The 16,666-nt window shown below is 39.6% G+C and overlaps 1 protein-coding gene across 1 annotated transcript; it reads right to left on the reverse strand.

Annotated features, from left to right (window-relative positions):
* Nucleotides 1-4,753: 4,753 nt before the first annotated feature.
* LOC120304394 (cytochrome c oxidase subunit 6B1) lies at nucleotides 4,754-10,600 on the reverse strand. Its single transcript, XM_039334891.1, has 4 exons — nucleotides 10,536-10,600; nucleotides 8,289-8,414; nucleotides 6,477-6,577; nucleotides 4,754-5,010 (listed from the first exon to the last, which is right to left on the reverse strand). Exons 2-4 carry the CDS (start codon nucleotides 8,410-8,412, stop codon nucleotides 4,957-4,959), a joined length of 279 nt encoding a protein of 92 aa, XP_039190825.1. The 5' UTR covers nucleotides 8,413-8,414; nucleotides 10,536-10,600; the 3' UTR covers nucleotides 4,754-4,956.
* Nucleotides 10,601-16,666: the final 6,066 nt, after the last annotated feature.

Consider the following 16,666-nt stretch of genomic DNA (forward strand, 5'->3'; position numbering starts at 1 on the left):
GGGCAAGAGAGCAGGGAAGGGGACAGACAGACCAACTCTTGAACTGGCAGGGGCTGGGTCAGGAAACCCCTTGCAATACAACCGAGATGGGGAGGAGATAAATTCTGACAGTTAGAATAGGGATGAGTTGATGCATTCTGTTGCAGTCATCAAATAGTGAGGCCTATTGATTTGACAGTTTGGACAGCTGTGAGAAAAACTTGCCTGGATTGTTTTCCTAAAACTGTTTTGTTTCCAGATGTAAGTTTCAGGGTTTTGGCGTATCATTATTTATACCAATGTTTTTTTCCTGACTATTCTAACTACAATGAGTTAGAGCAGATGATCATCCCTAACCACCATATTGTGAGAAGCTTATATGTCAACCTGCTGAAGCAAGTTAAAGTAGCATTTCCTTTGGGGCTAAGCAGTCTAATACCTACAGGAGCAAAAGCCTATGTAATTCCCACAGCTGGCATCTGCAAGGTCTCAAGATTCAATAAAAAATAAATTGAAATGTTGGAAATCATGCAATGTTGTCAAATTCCACAAGATATTGAATGAGAAAGTCAAAATCTTGTCAGAGTTTGCAACCTCCCAAGAGTGTGTGAACTCATTTTGCCACTCTCACAAGGCCCCACCTGCAGGATCATTGTGGATCACAGGCTGGGAACCATTAGTCCATGTATGTCTCTTTGTCTACTCAGTTGATGTTTCCACTTGTTTTAAAAAGGATGCTGGAAATGGCATATCTAAAGTGAGAGCAGAGTCACAACTGCTTCCTGGTTCTGGTATATAGATGCAGATATTTTCCTGAGACCTCTGCACATCAAATAATTTCACTAGTAGCCCAGAGTTTGGTAACACAAGCACTCTATTACCAGCAAGTATGACACTGGCTACATTACATCATGCACATACATACATATCTAAAACATGGGAGGTCTATGAGATGGTTCTTTAAATGGTTGATATAAATCCTAAAACTGATTCCTAGCTTTATTTAGATGTTTAGGATGCAGATCTTTCATATATTATTTTATATAATAATAATAGTAGTAGTAGTATTAGTAGTAGTAAAGTTGGAAGGGACCTTGGAGGTCATCTAGTCCAGGGCTTTTCAACCTTTTCATCCATTGTACCACTTTTAGGATATGGCAACATCCAAGTACCACCAGTCGCCTAGCAAGATGTCAAAAACTTGATGACCCCCCCCCCAAAAGGAAAAAAGTGATAAAGTACAGGTAGTCCTCGACTTACAACAGTATGCTTAGTGACTGTTCAAAGTTAAAATGACACTGAAAAAAGTGCCCCCCAAGCCACAGCAAGACACCTGCCTGCCCGCTCAGCGGCGCTCTTCCTCCTGTCCGAGGTTTTCATTGTTGTGAGCATTTCTGTTGAGGATTGGCAAGCAGGGGTGGGGTGGGGGGTGTTTGGTTTTTATTCCCCCCGTCTGCTGGGTGGTTGCAGCAGGTTTTGGTCAATTCACATGACCCTGGAACACTGTGACCGTCATAAATATGAATCAATTGCCAAGCATCTGAATGTAAATCACAAGACCTTGGAGATGCTGCAACATTCCAGCTGATCAGTGCTTCTTCTGGGCTCAGCAGAAGCGCCAGGATCAGCGCCAAGCTCCAGCTGGAGCCTGGTGCTGATCCTGGCACTGATTCTGGTGCGTCCGCTGAGCCCTGACAGCCCTGCAGCTCCAGCCATCTCTCCCTCAGGCTTGTGCAGTGCTGCCACTGGTTCAGCTCATTCCCTTCCCCTGCTACCATTTTTCTAGGACGGTTGCGTACCACCTGCCAGGTGCCAATGTACCACAAGTGGTACCCGTACCACTGGTTGAAAAGCCCTGATCTAGTCCAACCCCCTGCTCAGGCAGGAAACCCTATACCATTTCAGACAAATGGCTGTCCAGTCTCTTCTTAAAAACTTCCAGTGTAGGAGCATTCACTGCTTCTGGAGGCAGGTTGTTCCACTGGTTAATTGTTCTAACTGTCAGGAAGTTTCTCCTTAGTTCTAGGTTGCTTCTCTCCTTGCTTAGTTTTCACCTGTTGCTTCTTGTCCTGCCTTCAGGCGCCTTGGAAAATAGCTTGACTCCCTCTTCTTTATGGCTCTGTTAAGCTCTGTTAAAAAAACCTGGGTTTCTTAGGAAGACTTGTGTGATCACTTATTCCCCAAATGAACTGTTTTCTCTTAAACTCAGAAACATGGAAAGAGTCCTAGTTAGGCCATGTAAATAAATGAGATTTCCTGGCAGAAATCCAGTTTAGAGCCTCAGTCTCTCTTAAACTATAGATTTCTCACTTAAGCATTTAGCAGGATAACTGGCTTAAGCTTGCAGTCTTTCCATTCATACTTACTTTATGCAAATGTATTTCATTGTAATTGGTCAGATAGCATACATTTTGATTGGTTGAGCCCAAATCTTTTAAAAATAATATATTTGAGATGTAATATATTTAAAAAGTAATAAATTTGAGTTATATATTAAAGGCAACATATAAATATAGTATTAGTGCTGCTATAATTGGTAGTCAAAGAGTTTATAGGTGAAGTAGCCCGCTGTGGATTTCTGTGCCTGTGGATATTTTTCTGTGTCAGTCACAAAAACTTTGAACATTGATTTGATGACCATCTTGGAAAGGCATGGTCACAAAGTAAAAACGAATGCAAATTAGATAAAAAAGCAGAATAGGATCCTACTAAATTCAGGCAAAAGCCCATCTAAGTTCTGTATACTGCTTCCCATAGAAGCCAACTGGATATTCTGCAAGGCCCATCAGAGTGGAAGACAAAGAAATTGTGTAGTGTACATTCCACCCCTCAAGAAAGGAAACAAAAGTTTAGCAGAGGGATAGAAAGACAGAGGAAGTAATTAGGTACACCATTGGTGATTTTAAAAAGCTGAAGTACAATTGAGATTGAGGCAGTGTTGAATCCCTTAAGAGCATCATAGAATATGGAAGAAAAGTTGAATCTTGTTCTGCTGTAGAGTATAAACAATTACTGGGGGATATATCTTCATCAGTACCACAGCATGCTGAGAAAAGAGAACCACATTCGTCTCCTAGTCTCTATTCCAATCACCTTAATGGAAGTAACTGACTAACTTTGAAAATATTACAGAAGAACAGGATATCTGCTAGCACATGGTGGGGGCCACTGTGCTAGCCTGTTTTAAAACAATCATATTATCCAATACATGTTGTCCTCAACTTACGACACAATAGAGCCTAAAATTTCTGTTGCTAAATGAAACATTTGATAAAGTGAATTTTGCCCCATTTTGCCACCTTTCTTGCCACAGTTGTTCAGTGATCACTGCAGTTATTAAGTTAGCAACACTGTTACTAAGTGAATCTGGCTTCCCCACTGACTTTACTTGTAAGAACGTTACAAAAGGTGATCACATGATCCTGGGACACTGCAACTGGCATAAATATGAGTCAATTGCCAAACATCCAACTTTTGATCACGTGACTATGGGGATGCTGCAATGGACGTAAGTGTGAAAAATGGTCATAAGTCACTTTTTTTAGTGCCATTGTAACTTTGAACAGTTACTAAATGAACTGTTGGAAGTCAAGGACTACCAGTAACTTTTACAGGAAGCACATAGAAAGGCTGTATTGTTGTTGTTATTTCAATGTTGCACAGAGAGGATAGCAAGGCTGAGGCGAAAAGAAGCTAGCTAGCCTCAGGACACCTTGGGGGCTTCAGCAGTGATTTGTAATGAAGACTGCCCCAATCAACTTAATGTTTAATGCATCATTCAGCCCATCGTTCCTCTTCTCAAAGTGTGGAGCACCAGGACCAAGATTCCACTAGATTGCCCCCACTCAGCAAAAGTAATCAGAAGGTAAGGAAAAGCAACAGGCACAGCCAGTGCTTCTGTAACCCAAAACAGAAAGTGTATGGCTATTGGAGAAAGTTTCTTGGCACAGAAATGACAGAGGGTGGGTGAGCATATCTGTTTGGGGCTATGGAACAGCAGCCTCAGCAATGCTGCCCATCCATCCAATCTTGCATTTGTATCAAGAGATTTCCCGCACCTGTTTCCTGAGTTATTATTCCAGAGGAGAGTTGTTTTCCCTTTGCCACACTCCACTTCATAGGCAGAGGATGGGGTTATCCTGGCAGGGCGTGTCCACACTTTCTCAACCCCAATTTCGATTTTGGGCGTGTGCTTGCTCAGTACGTGAGCGTGCATTTCCCTTCCAACTATTTTCCTTAGCCAATATGCCTGGGTGTGGGGAAAGGAGTGGTGTTTATGTCCTGGCTTCACACCTTTCCCGTTTGTTATCTCTCATATATTTTGAGGTGTGGATCCAATATCTACATACAAAAATCTTGTTTTAGAAGGCAGAAAACTTGGCCAAGCTGTGATTTTTTTTCTGGCTTTCTGTTTGGGCATAAATCATCTGTTAAAATATGGATCAAAATCAAGATCTGAGAAGTAGATTAAATCCTTTCTTGTACTGTTTTTCCATTTAAAACCACCAACTTATTCTGAAGCAGCTTTTCACAAGTACGTTTTCATATATATTGGATTCCATCTCCAGTTGCTCAGGATAATAGAAAAGTTGCTATGATAGCCCAAAACATCTAAGCAGCACAAGGAAGAGAAAAAAAATCTGTCTTAAATGAACTATTGAGAAAATGTACTAATACAGATTTCCACAGAAAACATACGTGTGTTATTATTTTAAAATTTTGCAGAATATACAATCTGGGGAGAAAAACATTTAAAAATACCTAAACATTTCAGTTGTCAGAAAGCTGTTTATTGGAAATTATTCTCCTGTTTGATTTTTTTTTAACAACACTTCTATTTGCATTTTGTTCTGTTTTGGCGGGGTGAAGATTCACAGTTCTCCTGAGGTAACTAATCGTTGAATTGGAACTAGACGAAAATATACTTGCTGTTGTACTTCTCAGGCTATCTTCACGAAGGCAATGGAAGATAGATCTTTATATCCTGCCAGGAAAAGTTCCCAGTTTACGTTGCTCATCCCACTGATCAACCTGAAGAGCAAATAAGAACCTTAAGGAAGTTTTAGCACAGACACACAATACTGTGGTTCTTGAAATAATAACAAGAATAAAACTAGCACTATTCTTCTCTATGACATTGAAAATCTCAAATTGGCATCTTTTCATCCCTCATGTCTTGCAGATGTACTTGCTTTCAACTTTCAAATTCCTACACAGCAAACTTAGCAGTGCAAGTAGTCCTCGACTTACAATCATTCTTTCAGTGATTGTTCAAAGTTACAAAGGCACTGAAAAAATGACTTATGACCAGTCTTTGGACTTATGACCATGGTGGTATCCCCATGATCATATGATCAAAATTCAGACAACTGAATTCCACTTGGCAACCGGCATGTATTTATGACAGTTACAGTATGCTGGGGTCATGTGATCACCATTTGCAAGCTTCCCAGCTGGCTTACAACAAGCAAAGTCAATGGGGGAAGCTAGATTCTCTTAACAACCATATGATTCACTTAACAACTGCAGTAGTTCACTTAACTGTGGCAGAAAGGTTGTGAAATTGGGTGCAACTTACTTAACAACTGTCTTGGTTAGCAACTGAAATTCTGATCCCAGTTGTGATCAGATGTCAAGATCACCTGTATACGTAGGCTAAATTATCCAGGAGTTACTGAATTAGGAAATGTCAATCAAAGCAATGTACTATTTTCTGTCCATTAATGATAATCTAACATCTTCTGTCTCATGAGTCTTCACCACAAAAAGATTGATACATCCAGTGCTTGAAGAAACACTGCAAACAGGGATCACATCCTTGCATTATATATAGCAAATGGACTTGATCCACATTTACAGCCTTTTCACAGTAGCAAAGTGTGCTGATGAAATCCAGACCTTGTTTAGTGATAAAAAGAGTGGCTGACTGATGCATTGCTGTCCTTTGTGTTTTAATACTAGCTGATGTTTTGTGGTTCAGGGGGAAAAAAAATAGGACAAGTCCTTTACAATCATGGCTAAGACAAGGCACATCATAGGTTCTCCTCTTTACACTACAATTAACTAATAAAGATAGGCAGACTGATCTGAAGCACTAGTGGATACCTCTTTAAAAATATTTATCAAATTGAAGACCTGTTTACTATTAGAAGTTTCATATGTTACACATATGTTTAGGTAGCAATAGACCTACGATAAATAATCAAAACTTTTCAGAACAAGGCCACGTTCATAGATATGGAAGAAAAGTATGGGGTGAATGCAGTTATAACTTTATTTTGAAAGGAATGAACAAGTTATCAGACTTTCCAGAAAGTACATATTTTGCCCCAGATTATAACTGAAATGATCCATCACTCTAAATAGGAAGGAAGGAAGGAAGGAAGGAAGGGAGGGAGGGAGGGAGGGAGGGAGGGAGGGAGGGAGGCACTGATTCTGTAGGGAAAAAAAGGGTAATGATTGGGTTTTTTTCTTGCATATCTGATGCTTCTACTTACCCAGCTGCTGGGACACAAGGATTTGAAAACCTTATGGTACCATTCACACTTTTGCATATCCTTGCCTTTGCCTTTCATCATCTTCATACAACGGTAATAATCTGCAAGGACAGGGAAGAAGCTGATATCTTCTGATAATTATTATTATTTTTTTTTATTGAAAATTTTTTTAAAAACTTTTACAAAGACAGAAAAGAAACAACAACAACAACAACAAAAAACAAAACAAAACAATACAACCCTCCCCCAACCCCTCCCAAACCACCCCCTCCTTCCCCCCCCGGAGCTTCCCAGAGCAGAATATAGGCTTAATTAAAAAAAAAAATTAACAAAGTTATAAGATAATTAAAAATAAAATATATATGAAAAAAGAATTATAATCCTTAAAAAGAGAAAGTATTTAAAAAAGAAAAACAAAGAAAAAAAATAAAAAGTAGAGTTTTTATACAAATTATAAAAAAGCTAAATGATATTTTTTCAAATCCAGTTTAAATTGTATGAAATTTATCCATTTTTCCCATACAGCAAAAAATTTCTCTTGCGTTTGCTCTTTTAAGAAAGCCGAAATCTTTGTCATTTCCGCCAAGTAAAATACTTTGAAAAACCACTCTTGCAAAGTAGGCAAAGATTCCTTCTTCCAGTATTGACCTACTAACAGCCTTGCGGCTGTAATCAGATTCAGCATCAATATAACCTCCTTAGCATCACAATCAGTAACAATACCAAGCAAAAACAATTGTGGAGTAAATTTTACCCTCTTTCTAAAAATTCTCTGAATGTTCCACCATATCTTAATCCAAAAAGCTTTTATATTTTTACACGACCACCAAATATGATAATAAGTGGCATCCAGGCAGCCACATCTCCAACATTTAGGCTGTAAGTCAGGATACATAAAAGACATCTTTTATATCTTCTGATAATTATTCAACTCTTGAACTATGAATGGGAAATTCACATTAGGATCTTTTCATTATGATGTTTATTGGGTGATTTAGGGCCAATATCTTTCAGGCTAACTAAAAGTTTCTTGTGAGAATAAGATGATGGTAGGTGGATAAATGCAAAAAAAAAAAAAAATAGTATCATCCATTGTGCTTATTTACAGTTTAATATATAGGAAAATTGTAGCAGGTTCATGGTGCAACATCTGGAATTGGATTCTTTGCCATTTAAGTACTGTAAATTGTTGAGCTTTAAAGAAACACATTCAGTCAAATATTCCAACCTGCATCTGAAATAAAGCACAATTTCTTCTTTGGTCCCTTGGCCATAAACAATGCAGTCCTCAGAAGTAAGTTCCACTAAGTACAATGATAAACTATTCAGGTTAGTTGGTATCCGAAGCAGAACATCCAGGTTCAGCCAGAGTTTCATTCCATACAGCATTAACCTTGCGAACTCTCAAGCTTCCTCCTTCCGTTATATATTCAAGATGGACAATATTTAATATTTATTGCTACATATATGTAGGGATGTGGGTCTATACATATGTTGTTCACAGTATGTTTAGGTGTGTGTCATGTATGTGTTTCACTTTGAGAGCGGGCAACTAAATTTCATTTTTGATGTGTGCCATTGTGCCCACAGTATAAAAATGACAATAAAGTTTACCTTATCTTATCTTTTTTGCTAGTCCATAGCAAAATGCAGTGCAGCAGTTTCTTTATCTGTATTTAAAATATGCTACTGGAATGACAAACTGAACAGGCCAAGAAGACAGTCCAGCTTATTTTATATGCTTGCATGGCTCAGAAGCTGTTCAGCAAAAATTATCCTAGCCTTTATGGTCAAATCTTGTCTTTTACCTACCCAAATAATTCTGGTAGCAGTTACGAGTCTGGTTGGTGAATGGAAACCGAGGATCAAAAGGAGCTGTAAAAGGGACACCTTTTTTTTTCTTGGTGTCTAGAGTAGCAGCTGAAACACTCTGCATTTCTGAGAAAGTGAAAAGGAGAGAAAGAGCAGGAGAGTGAAGAAGTATTAGGAAACATGGAGGATTCAAATTGATATGCTGTTTGTCCTTTTTCAGAACAAATCTATTTCCCAAAGACAAATCAACTTCCCAAAGAAGTCTTCATTCCAGAGATTCAGGAAACTATCCAATCTAATTATTCACTGCTACTAAGAAAAAATATTGAAACCATTCCAATGATTCTTACTCCCATTCTAGACAACTGAGGATTTGTGGCTCAGAAATATCTTCTCCTTATTGATTTCTCTTCCCTAAGGATCTGAAAGTTAATCACGTCTAATTCTTATCCAAATATAGTCCTCATCCCAGTTCAGTTTGGGATTTTATCCTAGCAGTTTTCTTCTCTTCCAAATTACTTATTTCAAACCCTTACTATTGAAATTGCTCTTCATTTCCAAGTTGTATAATCTCCGCTTCTGTTTATTTCTAATTTGACTTAGTCATTAATTCTCATCCCAGTTCATGGCAGCTACATGGTAGTCAACTTCTTTGAACTGCAATCCAATCCTCACTTCTTAATGCCCTGCTGTTCATAATATCTCTACTCAACATACACTACTGACAGTTGCAGAGCTGCCTAATGGTTCATTCATCTGGGGGTAAATTCTTCATTCTGATTTTTCCCTTCCTTTCAAATTAATTTATGGCAAATTAAATATAAGAGCAAACTTAGAGGATGAAATCAGTTGGGAGCCAAAGCACACGAGGGAACCATTGTTTCTATCTAAATTTCCCTCCTCAAGGGAGGAATTATACAGTTCCCTGTACTGTCAAGTATTTGTAATTAAAAATTTGATATGCAAACATATGTAAACAAGAAATTCCAGAGTGTTTTGGCCACGGATGCTCTGTTGCTTTGTCGCAGATCATTTAATTTTTCCCTGTAGAGCCCAAGTCAGATTGAGCTCCTAGTCAATAATGACTGATCACAGAAATAGCTAGATAGCATTGATCTCAGAGCTAATTACAGTATTACTTGGATAAGAGACCACCATGAAACTTTATAGCTCTAGGTTAGACTGTGAAGTCGCCCTTCCCCCTCCCAATATTCCAGACTATGGGAATGACAAATTAGGTCCATTTTGTTGCCAAGATTGTGACTTGAAGGTGGCTTTACTTTTTTTCTATATAGAACTATACACTCCCTCTACTGGAGATATCTTGATTAATATTTCTTTGGATGGGATATTTTTCTCTACTTCCTGACCTGCTTTCTTCCACCTCCACTTAAAAATATCAGAAAAAAACCCTCTGTCTCTTCTCTCTCCCCCCTCCAAACCCTTATTAATTTATTGGGTCAAACAGCTGTGGTGACTTTCAGTCCCTTGAGAGGGGAAAACTGAGAGAGGCATTTCTTTGATTTGACTTAGGAGCTGGAAACTGATAGGCCTCAGTTCAGCTGTAGCCTCAACTCCATTTGAAAAACCCTCTGATCTTAGCCCATTGTTCTGCAGCCTTGAATGAAAAGAATCGTCAAATATTTATTGGCAGTTTGGATGGAGCTTCTTCCATGGTTTCCTTCTTCTGCCCCCTTCAATCTTGCCTGTTCCAATTCCTGAAACATTATCCCTGACAAAAGGCAAGCCCTTGTCAAAAAGGGAGGTTGAATACAGGATTGTTATTTTGGAGGGAACAAAAATCTGAGGAAAACGGGCAGTTTCTAAAGATGATACATAAATAAAATATAAATAAATCACTCTCAGTGCATTGAATGAATGCCCTGTCTCATCCAAATTTTTAGGAGAGAAGTTGAGGAAAACCTTTTCTGGAACCAACTCTTGGATAAGACAACCACAGATATTTTGGGGGCAAAGTAAGCTAGCCACCTTTTTTTTCTAGAGAATGAATTATTGTTTATGCTGATTTCTCCCCACACTAGTTAGGTTAGGAATAACTGCCAGAATTTCTGGGACTGGCAGAATATTTATATAAAAAATGGGCCAATCAGATGTGCAGCTCCTGCTCTGCTGCCTAATAATTGGCTGGAGGCAGTGGTGGGATTCAAATATGTGAACAACCGGTTCTCTGTGTGGATGCTGCTTCTGAAAATCCATTCTGGGCCTGGGCAACAAAAAATTAGCTACCGGTTCTGCTGAACTGGTGCGAACTGGCTGAATCCCACCACTGGTTGGAGGCATAGGATCTTCTGGAAATGGCACAGAGGGAGGAGTGAATGTGTAACAAAATGGCTCCTTTTCACAGGATGATGGAAACAAGCCATTCAAGTAGCAGTAAGAAACACTTTTTTTGATAGACAATTCCACTTCTGAAAAACTATGCTGATTGGCTTAGCAACCGTTTGAAGTTATAATCTGGACCTTACCAGAGCTACTTACAACCTGGTTCCAGAGTTCTGAAGGCTGCACATGGACACACACACACAACCCCCCCTCACACTCTTGTGGTCACATGATCACATTTTGGACATTCTGCAACTAGCTCACATCCCTTTGCAGCATCTTACATCATGTGAATGTGATTTTTGGCATTTTTACTTCTGGTTTCTGACAAAAAAAAAAAAAACCCCATTGAAGAAAATGGATTGCTTCATTTCATGACTTCAGTATTCACTTAATGACTGCTGTAAAAAGGTTGTAAAATCAGGTATGGTCACATAGTGACCTGCCTAACAACCCCCACTACTTACAATTGTAAATTTTAGGCTCAATTATTATCATAAATCAAGGACTACTTACTGTATGTACATTGCAGTGTACAGACTGATAACCACCATGTTTGGCTGATCTCAAAAAACTAAGCCAGCCTGGATCAGATCTCATTAGCGTTTGGATGGGAACCATCAGGAACATTGAGGACTAGAAAGTTGAAAAAAAACCTGGATGAAGACAGCAGCAAATCATTTTCAAACTGTGGCCAAAACAGTTTCATGGGTAAGTTTGACCTGAAGACTTTTCTTTTTATATATGGGTAATTAAGTGTTCCCCTTTATGGATTACTGCCTTATCGTGGCGAAGGGGCTTGTGTAACTCAATGAAGCTATAAGCTATGCCGTGCAGGGCCACCCAAGACAGACAGGTCATAGCAGAGAGTTCTGACAAAATGTGATCCACTGGAGAAGGAAATGGCAAACCACTCCAGTATCTTTGCCATGAAAACCCCATGGACAGTACTAAAAGGAAAAAAGATATGACGCTGGAAGATGAGCCCCTCAGGTTGGAAGGTGTCCAATATGCTACTGGGGAAGAGCAGAGGGCTAGTACTAGTAGCGCCAGAAAGAATGAAGAGACTGGGCCAAAGCCGAAAGGACGCTCAGCTGTGGATATATCTGGTGGTGAAAGAAAAGTCCGATGCTGTAAAGATTTTTTCTCCATAGGAACCTGGAATGTAAGATCCATGAATCAAGGCAAGCTAGACGTAGTCAAAAAAGAGATGACAAGACTGAACATCGACATCTTAGGAATCAGCGAACTAAAATGGACAGGAATGGGTGAATTTAACTCAGATGACCATCAGGTATACTACTGTGGGCAAGAATCCCTCAGAAGAAATGGAGTAGCCTTCATAGTCAATAAAAGAATAGGAAAAGCAATACTGGGATACAATCCCCAAAATGACAGAATGATCTCAATTCGAATCCAAGGCAAACCATTCAATATCACAGTAGTCCAAATCTATGCCCCAACCACTGGTGCTGAAGAGGATGAAATTGACCGGTTCTATGAAGCCCTACAGCACCTTATAGAATTAACACCAAAAAATGATGTCCTTATCATCATGGGGGATTGGAATGCTAAGGTAGGAAGCCAAAAGATAACCGGAATAACAGGGAAGTTTGGCCTTGGAGTACAAAATGAAGCAGGGCACAGGCTAATAGAATTTTGTCAAGAGAATACGATGGTCATAACAAACACTCTTTTCCAACAACCCAAGAGACGGCTCTACACATGGACATCACCAGACGGTCAACATAGAAATCAGATTGACTATGTGCTCTGCAGCCAAAGATGGAGAAGCTCTATACAGTCAATAAAAACAAGACCAGGAGCTGACTGTGGCTCAGATCATGAGCTTCTCGTTGCAAAATTTAGGCTTAAATTGAAAAAAGTAGGGAAAAGCACTAGGCCACTCAGGTATGAACTAACTCATATTCCTGATGAATATACAGTAGAGGTGACAAATAGATTTAAGGAACTGGATCTGATAGACAGAGTGCCTGAAGAACTATGGATGGAAGTTCGCAACATTGTACAAGAGGTAGCAACTAAAACCATCCCAAAGAAAAAGAAATGCAAGAAAGCAAAATGGCTGTCTGAGGAAGCTTTGCAAATAGCTGAGGAAAGAAGGGAAGCGAAAGGCAAAGGAGAAAGAGAAAGATACACCCAATTGAATGCAGAATTCCAGAGAGTAGCTAGAAGAGATAAGAATGCCTTCTTAAATGAACAGTGCAAAGAAATAGAAGAAAACAACAGAATAGGGAGGACCAGAGATCTCTTCAAGAAAATTGGAGATATGAAGGGAAAGTTTCATGCAAAGATGGGCATGATAAAGGACCAAAATGGCAGAGACCTAACAGAGGCAGAAGAGATTAAGAAGAGATGGCAAAACTACACAGAAGAACTATACAAGAATGAGCTTAACGTCCCAGATAACCACAATGAGATGGTCACTGACCTCGAACCAGACATCCTAGAATGTGAAGTGAAATGGGCCTTAGAAAATCTGAGCAACAACAAAGCTAGTGGAGGTGACAGTATTCCAGCTAAGCTATTCAAAATCTTAAAAGACGATGCAGTAAAAGTGCTACACTCAATTGCCAGCAAATTTGGAAAACTCAACAGTGGCCACAGGATTGGAAAAGGTCAGTTTACATTCCAATTCCAAAGAAAGGCAATGCCAAATAATGTTCAAACTATCGCACCATTGCACTCATTTCACATGCTAGTAAAGTTATGCTTAAAATCCTACAAGCTAGACTCCAGCAGTATGTAGATTGAGAACTACCAGAAGTACAGGCAGGATTTCGAAGAGGCAGAGGAACTAGAGATCAAATTGCCAACATACGCTGGATCATGGAAAAAGCTAGGGAGTTCCAGAAAAACATCTACTTCTGCTTCATTGACTATGCTAAAGCCTTTGATTGTGTGGATCACAACAAAGTGTGGCAAGTTCTTAAAGAGATGGGAATACCAGACCATCTTATTTGTCTCTTGAGAAACCTATATGCAGGTCAAGAAGCAACAGTGAGAACTGGACACGGAACCACTGATTGATTCAAAATTGGAAAAGGAGTCCGGCAAGGCTGTATACTGTCTCCCTGCCTATTTAACTTATATGCAGAGCACATCATGAGAAAGGCAGGGCTAGATGAATCAAAAGTTGGAATTAAGATTGCTGGGAGAAATATCAACAACCTAAGATATGCAGATGATACCACTCTAATGGCAGAAAGTGAAGAGGAACTAAAGAGCCTCTTGATGCAGGTGAAGAAGGAGAGTGCAAAAGTTGGCATGAAACTCAACATTAAGAAAACCAAAATCATGGCATCTGGCCCTCTCAATTCCTAGCAAATAGATGGGGAAGAAATGGAGGCAGTGACAGATTTTATTTTTCTGGGCTCCAAGATCACCTCAGATGGGGACTGCAGCCAAGAAATTAAAAGACGCTTGCTTCTGGGGAGGAAAGCTATGGCAAATCTAGACAGCATACTAAGAAGCAGAGACATCACCCTGCCAACAAAAGTGCGTATAGTCCAGGCCATGGTTTTCCCAGTTGCAATGTATGGCTGTGAAAGTTGGACCATAAGAAAAGCTGAGCGCCAAAGAATGGAGGCCTTTGAACTATGGTGCTGGAGAAGACTCCTGCGAGTCTCTTGGACTGCAAGTCATTCAAACCGGTCACTCCTAGAAGAGATCAACCCCGACTACTCTTTAGAAGGCCAGATCCTGAAGTTGAAACTCAAATACTTTGGCCACCTAATAAGAAGGAAGGACTCACTGGAGAAGGGCCTAATGCTGGGAAAGATTGAGGGCAATAGAAGAAGGGGATGACAGAGAATGAGATGGCTGGATGGAGTCACTGAAGCAGTAGGTGTGAACTTAAATGGACTCCAGAAGATGGTAGAGAACAGGAAGACCTGGAGGAACATTGTCCATGGGGTTGTGATGGGTCGGACATGACTTCGCAATTAACAACAACAACAAAATTAAGTGTTACAGCTAAAATATAGACATTAAACAACATCTATAGATTATGCAGAAGAAACAATCAACCAGCCCAAAAGAGAAAAAAGATTTCAGCACCTCTCCATCAGTAATCAACCCTCAGATCAGCATAGATTAATTCCAAGGTCACCTTCAGACCAACAATCAAGTAAGCATACTCCAATCAAGAAACTGCCAAAGAACCATTAGTAAACAGCCCCCACCCACCCATCCAGACAGGCACAAGACACCAGAATATAAACTGACAGCAAGCAACACTCCTTACTAGCATTGATGATGTTACCTAATTAGGGTTATGAAACGTCTGCAGGGAAACAAGCAAGCTCAGAGAGCACCAAGGACCCCTCATTTCAACCCTGAGCTACAAATATTCTCCTTCATTGGTACAACTAAAATATGTCCAAGCAAAGCCCTGGCAACAAATGATAATGCAGATTAGAACTAATGCAGATTTGAAGATGATGTGTACATTTTTCTGATTCAAATTTTTTTTCCTAATAAAAGTATATTTTGGATTAATTACTCCCTACAAAAGATAGTCAAATATAAAATTATCGGCTTTGTAATATGATACCTGTTAAGTCCTTCGTTCATGTGCGAATGATGAAGACACATGGTGATGATCAACAAACACTTTATTCTCCTTCTACAACAACCAAGGAAAAGCACAAAGGCACACAGTCCTTTTTATATGGCCAGAAGCCCGGACAGTGTGAACCAATAGGAACTTAGCGTTTTCACGCCTTGCGCATGCGCTCAAGGCTGGCACCACTCTGTCTGGTCCCGGGCAGCGTTTGGAATGCCCGAGACCAATTGCGTCCTGAGCCTGCTTTTGCAGGCTCAGGACACAACAATACCCATATGGATTTTTAACAGTAGCAACCCTCAAAGGAATGAGGGCATATGGTTTTTAAAACATGAAAGTGCAGGTAGTCCTCAGCTCGTGTCTATTCATTCAGCAACTGTTCAAAGTTTTAGCAACACTGAAAAATAGGGGTTATATATATGACCAATCCTCAAAATTTCGGGCATGACAGGGTTACCTGGAATTTTAGGCTTCATTATTACCTTTTTAATAAAAGTGATATTAGAGTTTTAACATGGCATTCTAGTCCTCTTTTTCTAAGTTGAGAAAAATATGTTTTTTTTCTCTAAACAAAAGCCAGTTACAGTATTTTGATATGCAAGAAATGGCCTTTTCAGCCACTAAACCAAGGGGGTCCATTGTCGGCTGGGGAATTCCAGGAATTGAAGTCCACACATCTTAAAGTTGCCCAGGTTGGACATCCCTGAACTAAACAATATAAAGCATATTCTGAAAGTCCTTGAATGTTAGGAAAGATACAAACTGAACTGGGAAAGGTAGTGATGTGACCCATAAATTTATCACTTGTGGAATGTTACCTAAAATCAATGTTTTCTGTTTAATTCTCACATCTAATCAATGTCTTTAATGATTTGATTAGTTAATAATTATGACCTCCACAGCCAGCTTACAACAAGCAAAGTCAATGGGGAAAGCTGGAATCACTTAACAACTGCATGATTCACTTAACTGCTTTCTACTTAACAACCTATTGTTGTAAGAAAAATCAGGTCCAGTTCCAATCCGGGAGTAAGACACTAGAAATAAAATGGAGGCTAAGTTGCTGGAAATAAAATGGAGGTTGGCTGCTTTGGAAAGAAGGTTTAATGATGAGCAGAACCAATAACAGCATGTAGTTCTGGGACAGCTAACAAAATGAAGTTGGGAATAAGTGGGTTTTATAAATTCTTTGGGGCTTTGTGTTCCTTGTGAAATGTATTTTGACCTGTGCTTGAGTGTGCCCTTTTAGTATTCTAATTATTGTTGCCTGACTTCCATTGTGGCTGGGAGGTCCTATCCTTGGAGCTGGGTGGGGAATGTAGATTTTAGGAGTCTTTGTTCTTCTAATACCATCAGCTCCAGCCTTCCGTGGGAACTGTGGCTGAAGGCGTTCTGCTTATGAATAAGCTGGTCCAGTCTTTCTGAATGGATTACAAAATCTCCATTT

The sequence above is a fragment of the Crotalus tigris genome, unplaced genomic scaffold (genome assembly GCF_016545835.1).
Source record: "Crotalus tigris isolate CLP2741 ecotype Arizona unplaced genomic scaffold, ASM1654583v1 scf7180000017639.5415321, whole genome shotgun sequence".
NCBI lineage: Eukaryota > Metazoa > Chordata > Lepidosauria > Squamata > Viperidae > Crotalus > Crotalus tigris.